The 24608-nt window shown below is 42.7% G+C and overlaps 1 protein-coding gene across 1 annotated transcript in view; it reads right to left on the minus strand.

Moving 5' to 3' along the window:
• The window catches only part of LOC126470871 (protein tyrosine phosphatase domain-containing protein 1-like), a 560875-nt gene that overhangs the window by 232901 nt on the left and 303366 nt on the right, over positions 1-24608 (minus strand). The window contains exon 4 of the mRNA XM_050098887.1: positions 6611-6733. Within this exon, the coding sequence (XP_049954844.1) occupies positions 6611-6733 (123 nt within the window). The remainder of the gene's footprint in view (positions 1-6610; positions 6734-24608) is intronic.

Genomic DNA, 24608 nt, shown 5'->3' on the forward strand with positions numbered 1-24608 from the left:
TCTTATTTTATTTTTATGATCATTCCTACCTATGTAGGTTGGGCTCAACAAAATATTTTCACATTCGGAAGAGAAAGTTGGTGACTGAAATTGCGTAAATAGATCTCGCCGCGACGAGAAACGTCTTTGCTTTAATGACTTCCATCCCAATTCGCGTATCATATCTGCCACACTCTCTCCCCTATTACGTGATAATACAAAACGAGCTGCCCTTTTTTGCACCCTTTCGATGTCCTCCGTCAATCCCACCTGGTAAGGATCCCACACCGCGCAGCAATATTCTAACAGAGGACGAACGAGTGAAGTGTAAGCTGTCTCTTTAGTGGCCTTTTTGCATCTTCTAAGTGTCCTGCCAATGAAACGCAACCTTTGGCTCGCCTTCCCCACAATATTATCTATGTGGTCTTTCCAACTGAAGTTGGTTCAAATGGCTCTTAGCACTATGGGACTAAACATCTGTGGTCATCAGTCCCCTAGAACTTAGAACTACTTAAACCTAACTAACCTAAGGACATCACACACATCCATGCCCGAGGCAGGATTCGAACCTGCGACCGTAGCAGTCGCGCGGTTCCGGACTGAGCGCCTAGAACCGCTAGACCACCGCGGCCGGCAACTGAAGTTGTTCGTAATTTTTACACCCAGGTACTTAGTTGAATTGACAGCCTTGAGAATTGTACTATTAATCGAGTAATCGAATTACAACGGATTTCTTTTGGAACTCATGTGGATCACCTCACACTTTTCGTTATGTAGCGTCAACTGCCACCTGCCACACCATACAGCAATCTTTTCTAAATCGCTTTGCAACTGATACTGGTCTTCGGATGACCTTACTAGACGGTAAATTACAGCATCATCTGTGAACAACCTAAGAGAACTGCTCAGATTGTCACCCAGGTCATTTATATAGATCAGGAACAGCAGAGGCCCAGGACGCTTCCCTGGGGAACACCTGATATCACTTCAGTTTTACTCGATGATTTGCCGTCTATTACTACGAACTGCGACCTTCCTGACAGGAAATCACGAATCCAGTCGCACCACTGAGACGATACCCCATAGGCCCGCAGCTTGATTAGAAGTCGCTTGTGAGGAACGGTGTCAAAAGCTTTCCGGAAATCTAGAAATACGGAATCAACTTGAGATCCCCTGTCGATAGCGGCCATTACTTCGTGCGAATAAAGAGCTAGCTGCGTTGCACAAGAACTATGTTATCTGAAACCTTACTGATTATGTATCAATAGATCGTTCCCTTCGAGATGATTCATAATGTTTGAATACAGTATATGCTCCAAAACCCTACTGCAAACCGACGTCAATGATATAGGTCTGTAGTGACCTGCGCAATTTTCCAATCTGTAGGTACAGATCTATCGGTGAGCGAGCGGTTGTATATGATTGCTAAGTAGGGAGCTATTGTATCAGCGTAATCTGAATGGAACCTAATCGGTATACAATCTGGACCTGAAGACTTGCCCGTATCAAGCGATTTGAGTTGCTTCGCAACCCCTAAGGTATTTACTTCTAAGAACCTCATGCTAGCAGCTGTTCGTGTTTCAAATTCGGGAATATTCTATTCGTCTTCCCTGGTGAAGGAATTTCGGAAAACTGCGTTCAATAACTGCGCTTTAGCGGCACAGTCGTCGGTAACAGTACCATTGGCACTGCGCAGCGAAGGTATTGACTGCGTCTTGCCGCTTGTGTACTTTACATACGACCAGAATTTCTTCGGATTTTCTACCAAATTTCGAGACAATGTTTCGTTGTGGAACCTATTAAAGGCATCTCGTATTGAAGTCCGTGCCAAATTTCGCGCGTCTGTAAATTTTACCCAATCTTCGGGATTTCGCTTTCTTCTGAACTTCGCATGCTTTTTCCGTTGCCTCTGCAACAACGTTCGGACCTGTTTTGTGTACCACGGGGGATCAGTTCCATCTCTTACCAATTTATGAGGTATGAATCTCTCAATTGCTGTTGCTACTATATCTTTGAATTTGAGCCACATCTCGTCGACATTTGCATAGACAGTTCGGAAGGAATGGAGATTGTCTCTTAGGAAGGCTTCTAGTGAGACTTTATCCGCTTTTTTAAATAAAATTATTTTGCGTTTGTTTCTGGTGGATTTGGAAGAAACGGTATTGAGCCTATCTACAACGACCTTGTGATCACTAATCCCTGTATCAGTCATGATGCTCTCTATCAGCTCTGGATTGTTTGTGGCTAAGAGGTCAAGTGTGTTTTCGCAACCATTTACAATTCGCGTGGGTTCGTGGACTAACTGCTCGAAATAATTTTCGGAGAAAGCATTTAGGACAATGTCGTAAGATGTTTTCTGCCTGCCACCGGTTTTGAACAAGTATTTTTGCCAACATATCGAGGGAAGGTTGAAGTCCCCACCAACTATAACCGTATGAGTGGGGTATTTATTTGTTACGAGACTCAAATTTTCTCTGAACTGTTCAGCAACTATATCATCGGAGTCTGGGGGTCGGTAGAAGGAGCCAATTATTAACTTAGTTCGGCTGTTAAGTATAACCTCCACCCATACCAATTTGCACGGAGTATCTACTTCGACTTCACTATAAGATAAACCACTACTGACAGATACAAACACTCCACCAACAATTCTGCCTAATCTATCTTTCCTGAACACCGTCTGAGACTTCGTAAAAATTTCTGCAGAACTTATTTCAGGCTTTAGCCTGACCTACAGGTCTATGGCGGAGGGTACTTTTCGTACCACTAAGTAATCCCCCCTTCCCTGTTCCACTCGCGATTGGCGCGTGGGAAGAATGATTGTCGGTAAGCCTTTGTATTAGCACTAATTTCTGGAATTTTCTTTTCGTGGTCTTTTCGCGAGATGTATATGGGAGGGAGTAACACGTTGTACGACTCTTCCGGGAAAGTCCTCTCTCGAAATTTCAGCAGTAAACCTCTTGTAGCGTCTGCCACTGGAGTTTGTTGAGCATCTCCGTAACACTCTCGCACTCAACATTCGATTTCAAAACACCATTCTTAGGCACAATAAAGCTCCGAAGATCTTGGTTCAATGGCTCTGAGCACAATGCGACTTAACTTCTGAGGTCATCAGTCGCCTAGAACTTAGAACTAATTAAACCTAACTAACCTAAGGACATCACACACATCCATGCCCGAGGCGGGGTTCGAACCTGCGACCGTAGCGGTCACGCGGTTCCAGACTGAAGCGCCTAGTACCACACGGCCACACCGGCCGGCGAAAAACTTGGGCATGACGCTGGACAGAACACTATCTTTTAAACAGCACCTAACAAAGACTGCCGAAAAATTAAAGACAAGAAACAACATTATTCAAAAGCTCTGTGGTACTACCTGGGGAGCAACGGCCTCCACTCTCCGCACCTCAGCTTTAGCAATTGTATTCTCGGCTGCCGAATACTGTGCTCCGATTTGGGTAAAGAGCCCACATGTAAAAAAGACGGATGTCCAGTTGCATAACACTCTAAGGATGATTTCTGGAGTAATTAAACCCACTCCAACGCAATGGCTCCCAATATTAAGCCACATCCCGCCGACACACCTGCGACGTACTGACGCCCTTGTACGTGAATACAAAAATTTCATGGGAAATCGAAGTATGCCAATCCACCAAGACAATGAGGCTGCAAAAACTAAAAGGCTTCGATCTAGTAATCCGCCAACAAGAACAGCAAGGGCCTGTGTACAAGAAGGTTTCAGTATCACAAACGCATGGTCTGAAAAATGGAACGCATGGCAAAATCATAACATGCCTTGCATCACACCAAAGCCACCTGGTTTTGACCTACCACGCAAAACGTGGTCCACTCTAAATAGGATTCGAACTCGTCATGGCAGATGTGCTTACTCCCTGTATAAATGGGGTAAATCACCATCCCCTCAGTGTGACTGCGGAGAAAATCAGACCATCAGCCATATTGTTGAAGACTGTTCCAGAAGGGCCTATAATGGGAGCCCCGAGGACTTCCTGCTCGCAACTCCAGAGTCTATAGATTATATTAATAGACTTGATGTTTGTTCGTAATCCTTAAACTTTGTTATATTAGCGATGTTTGTTTTGCAATAATTAACGTCTGTTTCTTTGTTATTGCCATACGATAAATAAAATAAATAAATAAGCGACTAAACGATCGCTCGCCGTTGGCTCTTCTCGTCTGTTCTATCAGTCCCATTTGGCAGGGATCGTATAGTGATGAACAGTTTTCAAGAATCGTTCAAACGAATTCCTTGTAAACCACTTCCTTCGCGGATGAATTGTATTTGCTTAAGATTCCTTCTATGGATCTCAGTCTGACATATACTTTCCCTTCTATTTGTTTTATGTGGCCGTTCCACTTAAGGTCGCTCTGGATAATTACTCACACATATTTGACGGTAGAGGATGTTCCCAGCAATTTTTTATCAATAGTGCAGTTATAACAGTGGTTTTGTTTTGCATTGTATGCATAATATATTAAATTTATTTACTTTCAGGATCAACTGCCAGAGCCTGCACCAGTCATCAATTCTCTGCAGCTCATTCTGCAAATCGATAGCGTCTTTTGGCCATGTCACTTTGTTCTAGACAACTGGATCATCTGCGAACAGTCTCAAGGAGCTTCCGACACTTGTTACTAGGTCACTTGTATACATTGAGAACAGTAACGATCCTGTCACACTTCCTTGGGGTACTCCGGAAATTATATTTAGATCCGTCGATTTTGTTCCATTAAGAGCGATATGTAGAGTACTATTTGTGAAGAAGTCTTCAGTCCCGTCGCAAGTCTGGTCCGAAATTACGTAAGCTCTATTTCGTTCAATAAACGGCAGTGAGGAACGGTTTCAAATGCCATCGTGGGTACGATGCTACAAACAGCCAGCTCAGCCTACACAACGCGTACGATGCTAGTTGCCTTCACCAAATCAGCCATCTGCCGGCAGGAACCGAGGATGGCCTCAGAACCCATGCGGAAAGCGTCATTCGTGCCAACATGTGCCATTATTTGCAGTCGTTTGCACCCCGTGCGCTCGACAACAGCCGACAGACTCTCCTACACGTCACGGACGAGACCCTCGGCAAACACACCGAGTGCACATTGGCATTCTTTCGCGCCCTGCATGCTACTTCCCTTAGGGGTCCATTACCTTCCTAACGTTGGAGGTCCCAATGACTACGGTTGGGTTGGGTTGTTTTGGGGGAGGAGTCCGGACCGCGAGGTCATCGGTCTCATCGGATTAGGGAAGGACAGGGAAGGAAGTCGGCCGTGCCCTTTCAAAGGAACCATCCCAGCATTTGCCTGGAGCGATTTAGGGAAATCACGGAAAAGCTAAATCATGATGGCCGGACGCGGGACTGAACCGTCGTCCTCCCGAATGCGAGCCCAGCGTGCACCTCGCTCGGTAATGACTAGCATACCAGTCCTCTGCACTTGTCCGGACGGGGAGGGAAAATCGGCCGCTAGCCCAACAGGAAAAGCACCTCTTGCTGGCTCAGAAATGTTATCAGCATTGGGTACCACCTCATATCTATTGCTAAGGCGTAAGTAGCCAGCTGAATGGCCGATTTCCCCTTCCGCCTTCCACGCAATGACGTGCGAACCCCCCAATGTCCTCCACTAATTCTCGAGTGAAGATGAACTGGTCAGCTAACGTGTATGAAAAAACGAAGCGACAACCAGGTCACCAGAGAATTCCAACGGCACCAACGTTGTTGCAATTTACGAGCGCCACAGCTTTGACCAGCAGCCAGAAGCCTGTCGACCGTGGCCTGCGCAGCTTTCAGCTGTTTACGAACAGCAGCCAGTTCTCCTTCTGTCTGCTCACAAGAAGCACAGTCCCTACCACACGGTGCCGTGTAAAAAAACTCAATAGAATCTCAAAAAGCAAACAACTCTGTGAGAAGTAACTGGAAAATACAAACAGACCTTTGCAAAAGAGAAAATTACCCGACTGTGGTGCTTCTGAGGTGGAAAGCTCAAGCTGCTCTGACTTACTGAACACAACTGCGCAGCACACAGGGAGAGAACGAACTAAGAGTACAAACCGGCGGTCTAAACGTTCAACGTTCTTGATTGTGGCTCCACAGGCGGCGAAACTCTACACTACTAAAGCTAAGATACACAAAAAAAGAACAAAAACAAGTTCTGATGTCTCTCAGACGGCGCTGAACGCGATATTAATAATCAAAGTAACAAAAGTGCAAGCTGCTATATAAACATTAACTCACTGAATACAACTGGACAGCACATAGGGAGACCACGAACTGTTATTGGTCTTACACTTTAAGTAATATGGGCATAAACTGTTGAGGGTGTACAGCAACCAGTCACAAATTGGTTTTTAGGCTAATTTATTTTTGGCTGGTTGCTGTACAGTATCAACAGTGGGAGCATATCACCCTCTCTGTTTTTGCGCCCTGAAAAAAAAAAAAAAAAAACAAACAAAAACCATCAAAAGTTTTTTCATATGAGTGCTACGGTCCCCAACCATGTCTTTATTTGACAAAATTGCAATATGGGGATGCCTTACGAAGCAGGAAGTCATATCAATCCGACATTCAGTTCGTCTATTCTAAAACAGACACTAAGATATATCAGCTGCTCTTGCTTACCAGCATGACAATGAATGGCTACCTTGCCCTCCTCTAAGGCGAAGGCCATGACTTTGACCATGTCCAACAGGTGAGTGGTTGTCGCTTCACCGTAGTCTCGCCAGGCGAAGTTGTAGAAGTAAACTGCAAAAGAAGCAACAAATCGAACTCAATTATTTACGCAGCGCAACTCTTGGTGTTGAGTGACCACTTATACTGCTCATACATGCTAAATCTCCAAAACTCAAGACATATGTGATTACACTACTGGCCATTAAAATTGATACACCACGAAGATGACGTGCTACAGACGCGAAATTTAACCGACAGGAAGAAGATGCTGCGATATGCAAATGATTAGCTTATCAGAGCATTCACACAAGGTTGGCGCCGGTGGCGACACCTACAACGTGCTGACATGAGGAAAGTTTCCAACCGATTTCTCATACACAAACAGCAGTTGACCGGCGTTGCCTGGTGATACGTTGTTGTGATGCCTCGTGTAAGGAGGAGAAATGCGTACCAGCACGTTTCCGACTTTGATAAAGGTCGGATTGTAGCCTATCGGGATTGCGGTTTATCGTATCGCGAGATTGCTGCTCACGTTGGTCGAGATCCAATGACTGTTAGCAGAATATGGAATCGGTGGGTCCAGGAGGGTAATACGGAACGCCGTGCTGGATCCCAACGGCTCGTATCACTAGCAGTCGAGATGACAGGCATCTTATCCGCATGGCTGTAACGGATCGTGCAGCCACGTCTCGATCCCTGAGTTAACAGATGGGGACGTTTGCAAGACAACAACCATCTGCACAAACAGTTCGACGATGTTTGCAGCAGCATGTACTATCAGCTCGGAGACCATGGCTGCGGTTACCCTTGACGCTGCATCACAGACAGGACCGCCTACGATTGTGTACTCAACGACGAACCTGGGTGCACGAATGGCAAAACATCATTTTTTTCGGATGAATCCAGGTTCTATTTACAGCATCATGATGGTCGCATCCGTGTTTGGCGACATCGCGGTGAACGCACATTGGAAGCGTGTATTCGTCATCGCCATACTGGCGTGTCACCCGGCGTGATGATATGGGGTGCCATCGCTTACACGTTTCGGTCACCTCTTGTTCGCATTGACGGCACTTTGAACAGTGGATGTTACATTTCAGATGTGTTACGACCCGTGGCTCTACCCTACATTTCAGCAGGATAATGCACGACCGCATGTTGCAGGTCCTGTATGGGCCTTTCTGGATACAGAAAATATTCGACTGCTACCCTGGTCAGCACATTCTCCAGATCTCTCACCAATTGAAAACGTCTGGTCAATGGTGGCCGAGCAACTGGCTCGTCACAATACGCCAGTCACTACTCTTGATGAACTGTGGTATCGTGTTGAAGCTGCATGGACAGCTGCACCTGTATAAGCCATCCAAGCTCTGTTTGACTCAAAGCCCAGGCGTATCAAGGCCATTATTACGGCCAGAGGTGGTTGTTCTGGGTACTGATTTCTCAGGATCTATGCACACAAATTGCGTGAAAATGTAATCACATGTCAATTCTAGTGTAATATATTTGTCCAATGAATACCCGTTTATCATCTGCATTTCTTCTTGGTGTAGAAATTTTAATGGCCAGCAGTGTAGTTTGCTGTCAAATACGGTTCAAATGGCTCTGAGCGCTATGGGACCTAACTTCTTAGGTCATCAGTCACCTAGAACTTAGAACAACTAAAACCTAACTAACCTAAGGACATCACACACATCCATGCCCGAGGTAGGATTCGAACCTGTGACCGTAGCGGTCGCGCGGTTCCAGACTGAAGCGCCTAGAACCGCTCGGCCACGCCGGCCGGCTGCTGTCAAATATGAGAGCGTAATGAAAAGTAATGCTGTCGAATTTTTTATTTGAAAACTCTGAAACAAACGTTATTAACATACTACATCGTTATTACTCACGTATACGTATCCATTTCTCAATATAGTCACTCTGGTGACGAACATATTTCTCGCAACGAGGGGCCAGCTGTTGATACCGTTGCTGTAGAAAGTTTGACTTTGTCGACGGAGCCACAGTCTCACCTCTTTGCGTCGTTTCATTACTATCAAAGTGAAGCCCTCGAAGGTGTTCTGTAAATTTTGGAAACAGATGAAAATCGGATAGGGCCAAGTCGGGATTGTGTGAAGGTTGACCGATGACAGTAAACCCACGGTGTCGGTTTGTTGCAGCTGTCGCAGCACTCGTGTGTGATCTTGCATTGTCATGCGGAAGGAGAGGATGCTCCATGTGTGGACGAACTCATCGATATCAGAACTCGATTACAGCAAACGCCGTTTCTCATGCAGCGACATCGTTACGTTACATACCGTTATGTTACACGCTACAATCCGAAGCCCTCTAGCGGCAGAGGGCTGCAAATATGTAGACATGGAGAATGGAGATGTAGAATGTTAATAACGTTTGTTTTATTTAAAAAGCTGTAAGAGTTTTCACATTTCGGAGGAGTTAATTTTTAGCATGCCCTCGTAATTATGTTTGTACTAAGGATGGCACGATTTTATTTGGCGAAGGTTAGCACCACTCTGAGTCATTGAGTCACTGGGCAGTTACGGTCTTTGCTCCCTCTAGCGGAAACGGTGGCATCTCGCGGCACCGGGCAGTGGACGGGGAACTCGCTGTCGAGGCTATGAGTTGAGCAGAGGGTTGATGACAGCGAACTGGGAGCGGCAAAGGCCGTCAGCAGTGGAGGCAGCCCCGTGTCCTGTCGTGCTTCGATCAGATGCTGCAAGCTGAGGTGTTGCTAATTCTGCCCTACCTTAGGCGCAGTGACTGTATCGGTTTGGTTCCGTGTAAACTGGTGTAACTTGTTTTTTTTTATGTACTGGGCAGGGTGCAACCCGCAGTTTGTCTTGCATGTTAATGGGTGCAGTATCTACAGCTACATCTACATGATTACTCTGAAGTTCACAAATAAGTGCCTGGCAGATGGTTCATCGAACCACCTTCAAACTACTTCTCTACCTTTCCACTCTTGAACACTGCACGGGGAAAATGAAAACTGAAATCTTTGCGTGCGAGCTCTGATTTCTGTTATTTTATTATGATGATCAGTTCTCTCTAAGTAGATGGACACCAATAAAATATTTTCACATTTCGAGGAGAAAGTTGGTGACCGAAATTTCATGAGGAGGTCCTGCCGCAGCGAAAAACGCCTTTGTTTCAGCGACTACCAGCCCAGTTCGTATAACATATCCGTGGCACACTCTTTCCTATTTCGCGATAATGCAAAACGAGCTACTCTGCTTTGAAGTTTTTCGATGTTCTCCTTCAGTTTTATCTGATGCAGATCAGACAGTGCACAGCAATACTCCAGGAGAGGGCGGACAAGCGTAGTGTGCTGTCTCTTTAGGACACCTGTTACATTTTCTAAGTGTTCTGCCAATAAATCGGAGTCGTTGGTTTGCTTTCCCCACAACATTATCTATGTGACTATTTCACTTTGAGTTATTCGTAGTCCTAATATCCAAGTATTTAGCTGTGTGATTTATGGTGTAACCGAAATTTTTGGGATTCCTTTTAGTATTCATGTGGACCTCATTATTTAGAGTCAATTGCCACTTTTTGCGCCATACAGATATATTGTCTGAATCATTTTGCAATTCGTTTTGATCATCTTATGACATTACAAGACGGTAAATTACAGCATATTCTGCAAACAATGTAAGAGGACTGCTCAGATCGTCTCCTAAATCGTTTATGTAGATCAGGATCAGCAGAGGGCCTATAGCACTTCCTTTGGGAACGTCAGATATTGCTTCTGTTTTACTCAATGTCTTCCAGTCAGTTATTACGAACTGTGACCTTTCAGACAGATGCACGCTATTTGATTAGAAGTCGCCTGTAAGGAACGGTGTCAAAGTCGTTCTGGAAATCGAAAAATTTGGAATCAATGCGACGTCTCCTGTCGATAGCACTCATTACTTCGTAAGAATAAAGCGCTAGTTGTGTTTCACAAGAACGATTTTTTCTGAATCCGTGTTGTCTGTGTCAATATATCGTTTTCTTCGAGGTAATTCATAATGTTCGAGCACAGTACATGTTCCAAAATCCTACTGCAAACCGACGACAACGATGTTGTTGTTGTGGTCTTCAGTCCTGAGACTGGTTTGATGCAGCTCTCCATGCTACTCTATCCTGTGCAAGCTTCTTCATCTCCCAGTACCTACTGCAACCTACATCCTTCTGAATCTGCTTAGTGTATTCATCTCTTGGTCTCCCTCTACGATTTTTACCCTCCACACTGCCATCCAATACTAAATTGGTGATCCCTTTATGCCTTAGAACATGTCCTACCAACCTATCCCTTCTTCTAGTCAAGTTGTGCCACAAATTTCTCTTCTCCCCAATTCTATTCAATACCTCCTCATTAGTTATGTGATCTACCCATATAATCTTCAGCATTATTCTGTAGCACCACATTTCGAAAGCTTCTATTCTCTTCTTGTCCAAAATATTTATCGTCCATGTTTCACTTCCATACACGGCTACACTCCATACAAATACTTTCCGAAACGACTTCCTGACACTTACATCTATACTCGGTCTTAACAAATTTATCTTCTTCAGAAACGGTTTCCTTGCCATTGCCAGTCTACATTTTATATCCTCTCTACTTCGACCATCATCAGTTATTTTGCTCCCCAAATAGCAAAACTCCTTTACTACTTTAAGTGTCTCATTTCCTAATCTAATTCCCTCAGCGTCAGCCGACTTAATTCGACTACATTCCATTATCCTCGTTTTGCTTTTGTTGATGTTCATCTTACACCCTCCTTTCAAGACACTGTCCATTCGGTTCAACTACTCTTCCAAGTCCTTTGCTGTCTCTGACATCTACATCTACATCTACATCTACATTTATACTCCGCAAGCCACCCAACGGTGTGTGGCGGAGGGCACTTTACGTGCCACTGTCATTACCTCCCTTTCCTGTTCCAGTCGCGTATGGTTCGCGGGAAGAACGACTGTCTGAAAGCCTCCGTGCGCGCTCTAATCTCTCTAATTTTACATTCATGATCTCCTCGGGAGGTATAAGTAGGGGGAAGCAATATATTCGATACCTCATCCAGAAACGCACCCTCTCGAAACCTGGCGAGCAATCTACACCGCGATGCAGAGCGCCTCTCTTGCAGAGTCTGCCACTTGAGTTTATTAAACATCTCCGTAACGCTATCACGGTTACCAAATAACCCTGTGACGAAACGCGCCGCTCTTCTTTGGATCTGCTCTATCTCCTCCGTCAAACCGATCTGGTACGGATCCCACACTGATGAGCAATACTCAAGTATAGGTCGAACGAGTGTTTTATAAGCCACCTGCTTTGTTGATGGACTACATTTTCTAAGCACTCTCCCAATGAATCTCAACCTGGTACCCGCCTTACCAACAATTAATTTTATATGATCATTCCACTTCAAATCGTTCTGCACGCATACTCCCAGATATTTTACAGAAGTAACTGCTACCAGTGTTTGTTCCGCTATCATATAATCATACAATAAAGGATCCTTCTTTCTATGTATTCGCAATACATTACATTTGTCTATGTTAAGGGTCAGTTGCCACTCCCTGCACCAAGTGCCTATCCGCAGCAGATCTTCCTGCATTTCGCTACAATTTTCTAATGCTGCAACTTCTCTGTATACTACAGCATCATCTGCGAAAAGCCGCATGGAACTTCCGACACTATCTACTAGGTCATTTATATATATTGTGAAGAGCAATGGTCCCATAACACTCCCCTGTGGCACGCCAGAGGTTACTTTAACGTCTGTAGACGTCTCTCCATTGATAACAACATGCTGTGTTCTGTTTGCTAAAATCTCTTCAATCCAGCCACACAGCTGGTCTGATATTCCGTAGGCTCTTACTTTGTTTATCAGGCGACAGTGCGGAACTGTATCGAACGCCTTCCGGAAGTCAAGAAAAATAGCATCTACCTGGGAGCCTGTATCTAATATTTTCTGGGTCTCATGAACAAATAAAGCGAGTTGGGTCTCACACGATCGCTGTTTCCGGAATCCATGTTGATTCCTACATAGTAGATTCTGGGTTTCCAAAAACGACATGATACTCGAGCAAAAAACATGTTCTAAAATTCTACAACAGATCGACGTCAGAGATATAGGTCTATAGTTTTGCGCATCTGCTCGACGACCCTTCTTGAAGACTGGGACTATCTGTGCTCTTTTCCAATCATTTGGAACCCTCCGTTCCTCTAGAGACTTGCGGTACACGGCTGTTAGAAGGGGGGCAAGTTCTTTCGCGTACTCTGTGTAGAATCGAATTGGTATCCCGTCAGGTCCAGTGGACTTTCCTCTATTGAGTGATTCCAGTTGCTTTTCTATTCCTTGGACACTAATTTCGATGTCAGCCATTTTTTCGTTTGTGCGAGGATTTAGAGAAGGAACTGCAGTGCGGTCTTCCTCTGTGAAACAGCTTTGGAAAAAGGTGTTTAGTATTTCAGCTTTACGCGTGTCATCCTCTGTTTCAATGCCATCATCATCCCGGAGTGTCTGGATATGCTGTTTCGAGCCACTTACTGATTTAACGTAAGACCAGAACTTCCTAGGATTTTCTGACAGTGATATGCGTCTATAATTCGCGAAATATGAAAGCTGAAGCTAAAGAGCGCAGACGAAATTTAAAATAAGTCGTTTCTTATGATAAGAAGCTGGGTCAACCCACAGTACTGTGATGCGATGCTGCTGGTACGAAAGCTATCTCTCGCCTGAGGTATCTAAGTACTACAAGTGGCTCCTGAAACACAAAACAAATGCCCGGCGCGATGCAAGCAGTGGCTCTATGCGCTACGCAGTTAATAAAGCGCGCAGCTTTGCCTGATAAATACACAAACACACGAAATAAAGGAGCTGAAGCTAAAGAGCACTGACGAAATTTTTAAATAAGTCGTTTGTTATGAGAAGATGTGTAAACTCACAGGAGGCTACTCGGATGTGTTGCTGCTGCTATCAGAGTTACCTCTCGACAGAGCAACATTTTAGAATAAGTTATTATTTAAAACTGATCCAACTCATGTTACAACATGTTATTGTGTCTTGAGGCTAATACTGAGTTATTTTTGGTAAACATTTTAGTGGTCAATTATGATGTACATTATACACTGAGCGCCAAATAAACTGGTATAGGCACATATCTCTGTATTTTAAAACTGATCCAGCTCATGTTCTAACATGTTATTGTGTATTGAGGCTGTATTTGAATACAGAGATATGTAAACAGGCAGAATACGGCGCAGCGGCCGTTAGCAGCTGTATAAGACGACAACTGTCTGGCGCAGTTGTTAGATTGGTTACTGCTTCTACAACGGCAGGCTATCAAGGTTTAAGTGAGCTTGAATGTGCTATTATAGTCGGCGCACGAGCGATGGCACACAGCATCTACGAAGTAGCGATAAAGTGGGGATTTTCTCGTACGACCATTTCACGGGTGTACAAATTACTGCAGAGTTCAATGCTGGGCCATCAACAAGTGTAAGCGTAAGAGTCATTCAACGAAACATCATCGATATGGGCTTTCGAAATCGCCATTGGACTGTTGACGACTAGAAACTTGTTGCCTGGTCGGACGAGTCTCGTTTCAAATTGTATCGAGCCGATGGACGTGTACGGGTATTGAAGCGACCTCATGAATCCATGGACCCTGCTTGTCAGCAGGGGACTGTTCAAGCTGGTGGAGGCTCTATAATGGTGTGGTGCGTATGGAATTGGAATGATATGGGACCCTTCATACGTCTCGATACGACTCTAACAGGTAACACGTACGTAGGCATACTGTCTGATAATCTGCATCCATTCATGTCCATTGTGCATTCCGACAGACTTGGGCAATTCCAGCAGGACAATGCGACACCCCACGCGTCCAGAACTGCTACAGGGTGACTCCAGGAACACTCTTCTGAGTTTAAACACTACCGCTGGCTGCCAAACTTCCCAGACGTGAAAATTAGCCGCGCGGGATTAGCCGACCGGTCTAGGGCGCTGAAGTCACGGACTGTGCGGCTGGTCCCGGTGGAGGTTCGAGTCCTCCCTCGGGTATGGGTGTGTGTCCTTAGGATAATTTAGGTTAAGTAGAGTGTAAGCTTAGGGACTGACGACCTTAGCAGTTAAGTCCCATAAGATTTCACACACATTTGAACATTTTTGAACATGAACATTATTGAGTATATCTTGGATGCCTTGCAACTGTTGTTCAGAAGAGATCTCCACCCCGTCGTACTCTTACGGATTTATGGACAGCCCTGCAGGCTTCATGGTGTGAGTTCTCTCCAACACTACTTCAGACATGAGTCGAGTCCATGCCACGTCGTGTTGCGGCACTTCTGTGTCCTCGCGGGGTCCCTACACGATATTAGGCAGGTGTACGAGTTTCTTTGGCTCTTCAGTGTAAATGCTGATGATGGATGCTTGTTTTCTAGTCCACATGCATCCATGTGGCTGCCATAGCAGGCAAGTTTTGAGTAACATTGTTCAGGATTCATACTTGGACTCAATCAAGTTGATTATAAAAGGAAGGTTTTAAATGTTTGATTTTACATAAATTTTGGTTTTATCGCGATTAAACTGTTCTTTTTTTTCATAAATGCTTTGGTAAGTGTGGTGTATAGACTGGTTGTCAATCCCCGTACGTTCTTAGGAGGAGTCATTTTTCTTTACAGCTGAGGGAAAAGTTCTGTTGTGATATTTTATGGAGCGATATAAAGTGACTTGTTATGGTTTTTTTCTAAGTTGTGGTTTAATAAATGTACTAAATTTGTTATTCGAAACTCAACTCAGTCGGTCGACCTCCCTTTTAAATTATGACCAGTACCGCCACATGTTGCTGGTTTAGGACCGAATATGCCTATAGAAGAAATGCATTCGTAATTGTAAAAAAGAAAAAAAAATGTTGATAAGGTGACCGCTCGCGTAAAGTAGGAAATACGGGTTCGAGTCTTGGTGTGGCACAAATTTGCATTTGTCACCAATAAACTGAGCAGCTGAAGTCTAATCATATTCGCAACTATGACTGCATTTCTTCAATTTCATACAGCTGTAGATCGTTGCAGTGTCTGAAGCACTTGGCATAGTACACTGTAAAACACAGACACTGCAAACTAGAATATGCTTTTATTTCAGTTTAAGTGTGAGAAGGTCAGTTGGCCGAATGAAATAAAAAAATTACGCATCCAAGTCAAATGTCCCATAATACATATACCAAATTCTTTGGTCAATGAAGCGATTGGCGTAGAATTTATTCTCTGCAAAAGCCACCGTTTGTCCCATAGCACACAGTCTCGCTCGGAGGATTACTTTTGTTGGGGAGTCTAATTACATGAACAGCTCGTCGTATACTTGCCATTGGCCTCCAGACGTCTTGTATTTAAGCACCAAGTGAGTCTTCTTTCAGATGTTCCACACTGCAACGTTTCTAACGTACAGAAATAGTAGGAATAAAAAAGGAACCGGACGAGGACGCTATGCCTCCCACAGTCACGCCGTCCCATAAGTCTGAGTGTCGTAATGCATAACGAACAAAATACGAGGAAAACTTTCCGTGACGGACTCCCATGCTGTCGGACTTTTTACAGCATGATATAGTGGCAGTTAGGTTATCGTAAAGGTATGCTGACTAAAGACGCGATATACCGAGTGGGTGGTTCCAGATTGGTGTGCATGTCGTCTAAACATGCACAATTACTACAACGCTAAATAAGGAATAGTCTAATGATAAGTATGTCAACCGCTTTATGGGCCGTAAATGTACCGTTATTGCTGATATGCTTACTGTATTATGTCGTCTTTTGATACACACCCTATGTTCTTTATGAAACCTATTTCAGTCATATACTGACTTAGATTCTTTAATTGCTAAATCGGTTTCCACTGACTAGTCATTATCAACAGCCCATAGATGCTCTGTTGGAAGGAGCTAATATTCAAAAAATTAGATTAAAATTTTAATTGCGTTAAATATTGAAAAATGCTAGTTTGGAAGATAAGTTGTTACAGCATTGTTAACGAAGACGAGTGTTTTTATTTTCTTTAAAGTAGGTAGAACGCAGTGGTGTCTCACAGTGGTAGTAATGTGAACGTGCACCACAAGTGGCTTTAAGTGTTTGTAAGAGTCGACAAAAGTAGTGAAAATAGTACTATTAGATTAGAAATTTCTTAACCGCTGTTAAAAATACAATAAACAGTAGCAGCAGCACATCCAGTTTCAGTACCTATGCAGCGACGATAAGGTTTCAGTCAATAACGGATCAGTCTTCTCCACTGAAAACAGCATCGGCTTCCAATGCCCTTAATTTATGCTAATCATGCAGACAGCCTTTGAACTCTACATATTCTATCTAAAAGTTGATTTCCTGCTCTCATCCTATTAACGAATTTTCCAGTTTATGTTCTGGAAAAAGACGCCTTTCTTTTTAAAATTTCTCTCTTTGTCGTATATTCGGTTTGTTTTTGTAAGAACTAGGGAACGATTTAGTGAAGTTAGTGATTGTATTGATTATCATGTGTATTCTAATTCGTTATATATTTGCCCAACTGTGTACTGTTTTTGCCTTTCAGAATTAAAATAATTTCGACTTCCAGAATTTTCCCAAAAATGAACCATTACAGTCTACACATAGAACGCCAGATAAAATAAAACCCCTCCATAAAACATAAGAACTAATGACACTGCTGATGATGAACTAAAAATCTCTCCCGAAAAGTTATAGCCTGTATGAACCTCTCCTAAGATCACAGGTGGAGGACAAGTACAGAATAGACTTTAATGCAAAGGTCTGGAAAGTGAATGAATCGGTAACTAATGGTGTCTGTTATCACTAACCGGCCAGTGAACATCCACCTCGAGATTCGTTACATCTCATACAGGGGCCTTTTCACAAACAACTTCAACCAAAATTCATAGTGATAAATGTATTACAACATACTTCAGGAGGTAATCAACCTTCCACTGCAGAAATCAGTGGTGTTAACTAGCCGTCGGTGTCAACAGAGAACAGAAAGTTACGTAAAGAGGAGATAAAGCCTGGAATAATTAAGAAAAACCATCTGCTGAGTACATTGAAAGTAGATATTCTGGGAACTTGTCAAGTAGAACAGTTAATAGGTGTATTTAAAAGACGCTACGACTATAGAGGGCCATACACACAGACAAGTACGCATTCCATTACATGATTTATGAGTCATATCTGACACGCTTAAAAAATGTCTTTATTTACAGCCTCTTTTCGGCTACTGTCATCATCACGTTTCACTGAATTTTTTTTTACTGCAGTATTCAGGGTACGAGAGCAGTAGAGATGCGTCGTCACGCACTTTTTTCCCCACACAATCGTACCTGAAGCCAGCCCTGTATGTGTCCCCAAAACTCTAAATCTGCATTTGTGTGCCTGTGGAGAAGTGTAGTGTTTGCTGAATGATCCCTGACATCACATTAAGCCAGTTTTTAAAGTAAGTGTCCTTGTGAAACTTAACCCTTCCCAGAAATGAATGTTACTAGCAAGGGCCATCTAACTTAGCTTGTAATTAATGCAGGCCTTACCCTACTTCCCAGCCTGATAAACTGCCTGGACGTCAGAGTCTTGTGCAAAGACCAGCGTAGTTTTAATTACTTTGGTCGTAGAAGTTGCAGGGTGCAGTTGCTTTATTTTGCTCTCGTGGGTCTAATCATAGAACATCCGGTACGAGCACTGACAGTCGTGCATTGATATGAGGCTCGTAACTATCAAGTCTCAAGATATTATACGGATTTGTCTGTGAACTATGGAATGTCAGGAAGAAACCATCAGAACAGGTTGAAATCAGGGCCGTATTTAACGTATAGTGATGCAAAGAGAAACTGTTAGTGCAGTCCACAGAAATCTGGTTAATTTCACAGTTTTAGTGTTTCGTGCAGTTGCTTTATGCCACGAGGTAGCTAATCAAAGATGCTGTGAAATGATCATGTGAAACGCTATTTAAAATTACACCTATCTGGGTCCAAAGTCCAGCTGCAATGGCCTCTGGACGGGATTCACGAATGAGTCTACAATCGACAAAACCCTAGACACTTTCGTGGGCTTTATTATCAGGTGAGTGAGCGACGAGGCCAGAGAAACAGCAAAATCTATCGCGCTAAGAACATATCTCGAATTTTTATTTCAAGTTTATCTACACTGACCTGTTGGAATACAGTTGTAGAAATGCACTGATAGGAACTACCACTACAGGCTCTACATATTTCCTTATATAAGGTGTGTCATAACTAGTAGCGATAAATGACAGAGTAGAAAGTGAAGAATAATGGAAGGAAAAGAGTTTCAGTAAACATAGGTTCGCATACGAGAGATGGTTGGGAAAGTGAGGTTGTGACCACCACTGACTACAGAAACAAATAATATCCTAGTTGCTACAAATGTATTTGAACTGTAAACTTTTCGATTAAGTCTCGGTGTAATTGTAAACGATTTACGCCCATTTATATCATAACAAGAAATGCAACAGTACTTCAACACATTACATGATACAATGTACTGTACACTGACACTGTTCACGGTATTTCTGACTCAACTCATTAGCTGTGGATGAAACTTCATATTCTTACCATCTTCTACAAATGACTGATTGCCTGACATCACTCAGCGCGAAGCACCAGCAGCCTCATACACATACTGCAAGAAGCATCGCAGTGGCTAACGTGCTTGGTCCCTATTCAAAAGGTACAAAGGATCGGAATTCAAAGCACTTTGTGGTTATCCTGATTCATTTTTACGCTGTTTTCCTAAAGTATATCAGGTGAATGACGCCATAGTTTCTTAAAGAAGGGATCGGCCAATTCCTTCCCTATACGTGCTCCGTTTCAAGTGACCCCGACGGTTCTCGGATTAACTTTTCATCAAACTGCACAAAACTCTAACCGAATTAGAATATGGGTACTTGACTGTCCAGACTATGAGATGCTCAAGATGGCCACTGTGAGCACACAGGACACGACCACTGCACAAGCAGCACGAATGGACCCCCTTTTATATTTTAGGCTCCCATTCTGGCCGTGGAAGTGGGGTAGAGATATGAATATAGAATCAAATCGAAAATTTTATGCTTGGATTGAACAAAATATTCCGAATACCTTGTTTCATCACCAGTCTGATGCCATATATAATACAGTATATCCCTAGAACTATAGCATCTCTTGTAGCATTCTGAACTACTGGTTTGTCTGCCATTGTAGTGGTGTTGCGTCGATGTACCGTCACATCGAACTTTACAGACTTCCAGTGAGGGAAAATTGTCGGTGACCTCTTGATTAATGCATCCGAACAACAGTCGCACTCCATAGTTTGGTGCAGTGTAGCAACAAAAATGTAGATTCCTTTTAGACCACGTAATGCAATGAAGCGCCAAAGAAACTGGTATAGGCATGCGTATTAAATACAGAGATATGTAAACAGGCAGAATATGGCGCTACGGTCGGCGACGCCAATGTACGACAAGTGTCTGGCGAAGTTGTTAGATCGGTTATTGCTGCTACAATGGCAGGTTATCGAGATTTAAGAGAGTTTGAACGTAGTGTTATAGTAGGCGCACGAGCGTTGTCGTATTCGATAGCGGAATGTATGAAAATCAGCGCCTCAAGGGAAAGGGTGGTTGCATTGACATCCTTAATGCCACTCCCTGAGGCCTTTTACTGTCGGTACTGAGCGGCGGTGTGTCTGAAATGATTTCCTCTGCCGCCCATAAGAAAACCGAGTGAATTCAATTCTGGGCTTCTCTATTATGACCTCCATCCCACCGCGCGACACGTCTACAGTGGCACTTGGCAGAATTGTGGTGAAATTTGAGGCCATTGTGACATCATTCGCCCATCTTAAATCTCACATGAACGTCTGAGATCTGGCATGTTTTTATCATGTGCTGTTTGAAGCGTCACCGAGTCCGTGGATGACGTCTGAGGACACCACGTTTTCGCATATTTGAGCCAGATTTGAAACTTCTGCGTTGCAATGGGAGACCATTACTCCACAGCATGCTTAGCGGCATGGTATTGGGGGACGGGGGTTGGTGTAAATACCTGTGATCGTTCATTCTGACTGAAGGTTCAAAGGAGTCATGGTAATACAAAAAACTGTACGAAATTGCGGGAGAGGTTATAGATATCACAGATTAGCTCCCACACGTCCCCGTTCCCTTGGTGATACAAGTTTTGTCAGTGGCTGAGCTGCGGTGCGTAACATTGATGTAGCATAAATTTTCAAGGGGGCTGTTTACAAGTAGCCCATCAACAATATAACAGAATCTCATTTCTAATTGGCAGTCAGTTCTTGCCTTTATTCTACTACTGATGGCCAATCAGATCATCGTCAGAGTGGTATACAGCACGAAAAAATGGAGGAACTGATAAAATATGCAATAACAGATGTACGTCCGTCGGCCTTGCGCGATAGAAATGCAATAGTAAACAGAGAAAGGCATCGAGAGGTCTGCAATAGGTTTAACTTGGTTACAACCAACACCATTTCAAGAACCACAAAAATAAAAAGAAGATTTACTTCGAATCAGACACGAAGAAACAGTAAATATCATTGTGCGATATGATGGAATAAGAGGTTCGAAATTCTGAGACAAATGGTAATAAATTATAGACATGCAAATGATTTACTATATCCACAACAACTTTTATTGAAGCAGAAGGCGAAGAAAGACAAATTAGTGTAAGACGTGGTTGCAGCTTGTAATAAATGCCGCTTATTATCAGCGATTTGCCAGAGAATCCATGGAGAGAGTGATAGAAAAAGTGGAGAACATGCAAAATGTGCAGTAGAAACAGATATAAATGCTAAAACTCAAAGAAGTCACAGCCACTCCGGCTCCAAGTAGTGAAGACCTCTGAGAGCCTTTACGCAGAATGGGTAGCCTTCCAATCACAGAATTTGGGCTACGGCTAAACAAATCTAAGACGATATTGATGAACAGTAGTAGAGGGAAAATATCGTTTTGCAAAACGTAAAAACTGGGGAAAATCCTGTACAAAAAGTAAAAGAATTCTCCTACCTAGAAAGTAATACTATAAAAATTAGTGTTTTGTGTTTTTGTAGGATGTTCTAGAGCACGGTTATGGCCAAACTCGTGAAGCAAGGCGGGTATCCGAAATAGAATGGAGTTTCTTTAAATTTGTACTTCATTCCCCTCACTTCAGCTGGCCGCGGTGGCCGAGCGGTTCTAGGCGCTTCAGTCCTGAATCGCGCGACCGCTACGGTCGCAGGTTCGAATCCTGCCTCGGGCATGTATGTGTGTGATGTCCTTAGGTTAGTTAGGTTTAAGTAGTTCTAAGTTCTAGGGGACTGATGACCTCAGATGTTAAGTCCTATAATGCTCAGAGAGCCCCTCACTTCAAGTGGGCGGGGGATAGACTGTGTGCGGTAGAACCATTTCACTCTTCAGCCCACCATTTCTAAAATAGATAAATCGATAGGAAATAATTAAGAACGTGAAAAATTTACATGTATTTTCAGAGATGAAAAATATGACTTTCATTGACGGTATTAAAACTAAAACTTTGGAATTTTTTGTTTTTAAACAAAAAATATTCAGAAAGCGGAAGGATATTGAAGTGAAGCACTACTCATGAAAGGGAGATTGCTGTAGTTTGGTGCACTTTTCAGAGTTTCACCTCTAGCCAGCTCTATAATAGGATTTTAACATATATTCTTTTTCTGTTTTTAAATGATGGCATTCGCTTCTTATGTGGTGCAGTCTTTTTTTGGAATTACTGAAATTACTTCGAAAAATTGAATCACTGATTGGAGAAAGGAAGAAAATCAATTTTTTCCAAAATAAGCTTAGATATACATTTAATTTTGGAGTTGCCTACTCATCGATGAATGGAAACGGAAAGAAGAAACCAGTAATAATGCGGAAAGTACAGCCTTTTAAAGTTTGTAATTAGTAGAATAGAGAAGAATGTCCGGACATTCTTCTGTTTTGCACTCACTAGTGTAAGCAGCATCACAGGATGTCAGGTAAAGAATGTTACAACAATGCCTCTATGTGGCATTTAAACACATTGTTTCAGTTTTACTGTCCCACATTATTTTCAGTGTGTTTGCGTAAGTTGCTGTTTGTAGACTCGTAGCATAATGAGTGAAAGTGACGCTGAAATTGAAAAAGTACACAGGAGAAGAAAGCGAGTAAGAAATGTAGATGACTCTGTCAAAGAAAGACGCAAGAGAGCTAGATCACTAGGACAGGAATACATAACCTCTAAAAGATTAGTTGTGCCAGAAAAACGGTCTGGTCCACCATGCAAGTAAGTTTTATATAAATGTTTTCATGTTTTGTCTTCGTTTTACTGCTAAATATTTAAGTGAAATAATTGCACCTTGCTCCAACAGTCTGCTTTATTGCAGTTATTCCAAAATGTGTTTTGAATATTTCAAAGATGAGGATCAAATGGAAATAATGAGGAGATTGTACGATGGTAAAAACTAAGAAGGAGAAAGATATTTAATGAGACTGACAGAACATTCACCTGTACAGAGGAGAAGGAGTAGAAAAGAAAATCAGACATTTATGAAGAATACTGATTCTTTGCTATGAAACATATCGAATGGATGCAGGTATGTCACAAAGCATCTTGAGGTTTGCATACTGTGAGCGATAAGGCTGTTGTATGCTTAACATCGCTCCTTGTTAATGGACAGTCTCCAGATGACTGTAGAGGAAAGCATATGAACAGAGGAAAAAGAGTTGGGTCTGATGTCATTGCTAAGATTGATGCTCATATTCGATTTTTCCCAATCCACCAGTGACACTGCAGTGGCGAAAGTATTGTATATTTGGATTCCAACTTAGATGTTAAAAAGATGCACGACTTGTTTTATGACAAAAACTCAGAATTGACAGTGAAGTATGAATATTATCTCAAATACTTCAGTGAAAATTTTCATTATAGATTCGATCGCCTACAAGTAGATGTATGTTCTGCCTGTGGGGTGCTTCTAACCAGAATTAAAACTCCGTTCCTGAATGAAGTTGCAAAACGAGTGGCTGTTGCAGAATTGATGGTTCACAAGCGACGAGCATCTAAGTTTCATAAAAAAAAACTGTAGCTTTTTGTATTTGGAATCCGTAGCTTGAAAGACAATACAGCACAGTTTCACTACTACCATGAAGGACAAGGCAATCGAGGTCCCAATGAAGTGTGCACATTTCTCAGTGACTACGTAAGTGGACTACCTGATACAGCGAAAGAACTTCATGTGGTCAGTGATTCTTGTGGCGGGCAAAATAAAAACAACAATGTTGTACGGTACCTGATGTATCTCGCAATGACTGGGAAATTTCAACTAATTCAGCATTATTTTCCTGTTCGAGGTCATCCCTTCCTCCCATGTGGTAGGGATTTTGCCGTAATGAAGAGAATTATACAACAACAAGGTAGAATCTACTTTGTCAAACAGTACGTTGAGATGATAGTTAATTCAAGAAAACACTGATTTCAAGTCAAGATGATTGGACATAAATATATTATTAACTTTAAGGAATGGTGGCCACACCACTTTAAATAATATTCATTTGCCATAAATTGTCAAGAAAAGGAGAGATTTTTGCTTGCTAAATTTCGGCATTTGACCTATAAGCATCAGAATCCAGGGTATGTCGTCTTTCGGAATGGATAGATGGACTGCTTCGCAATGCATACAGGCTTTTTAAAGGAAAACAAATACGTGATTATCCCGGAACTATGGCATACAACAATAAGATTCCTATAAATACGAAGAGGCTGCAATATCTTAATAAAATAATGAAGTACATTCCATTAGAGTATCAAGAGTTTTTAACAACATTCTTCAGGGGATCACAGGAAATAATGATTTCTAGTCTGATGGAGAAGATTAGGACTTGCAAAAAGACATCATAGTACAATCTTATGAAGAAGATTAAAAAGTGTTAAAGAATATTGTTAA

Source organism: Schistocerca serialis, chromosome 3, assembly GCF_023864345.2.
Source record: "Schistocerca serialis cubense isolate TAMUIC-IGC-003099 chromosome 3, iqSchSeri2.2, whole genome shotgun sequence".
In the NCBI taxonomy this organism is placed as follows: domain Eukaryota; kingdom Metazoa; phylum Arthropoda; class Insecta; order Orthoptera; family Acrididae; genus Schistocerca; species Schistocerca serialis.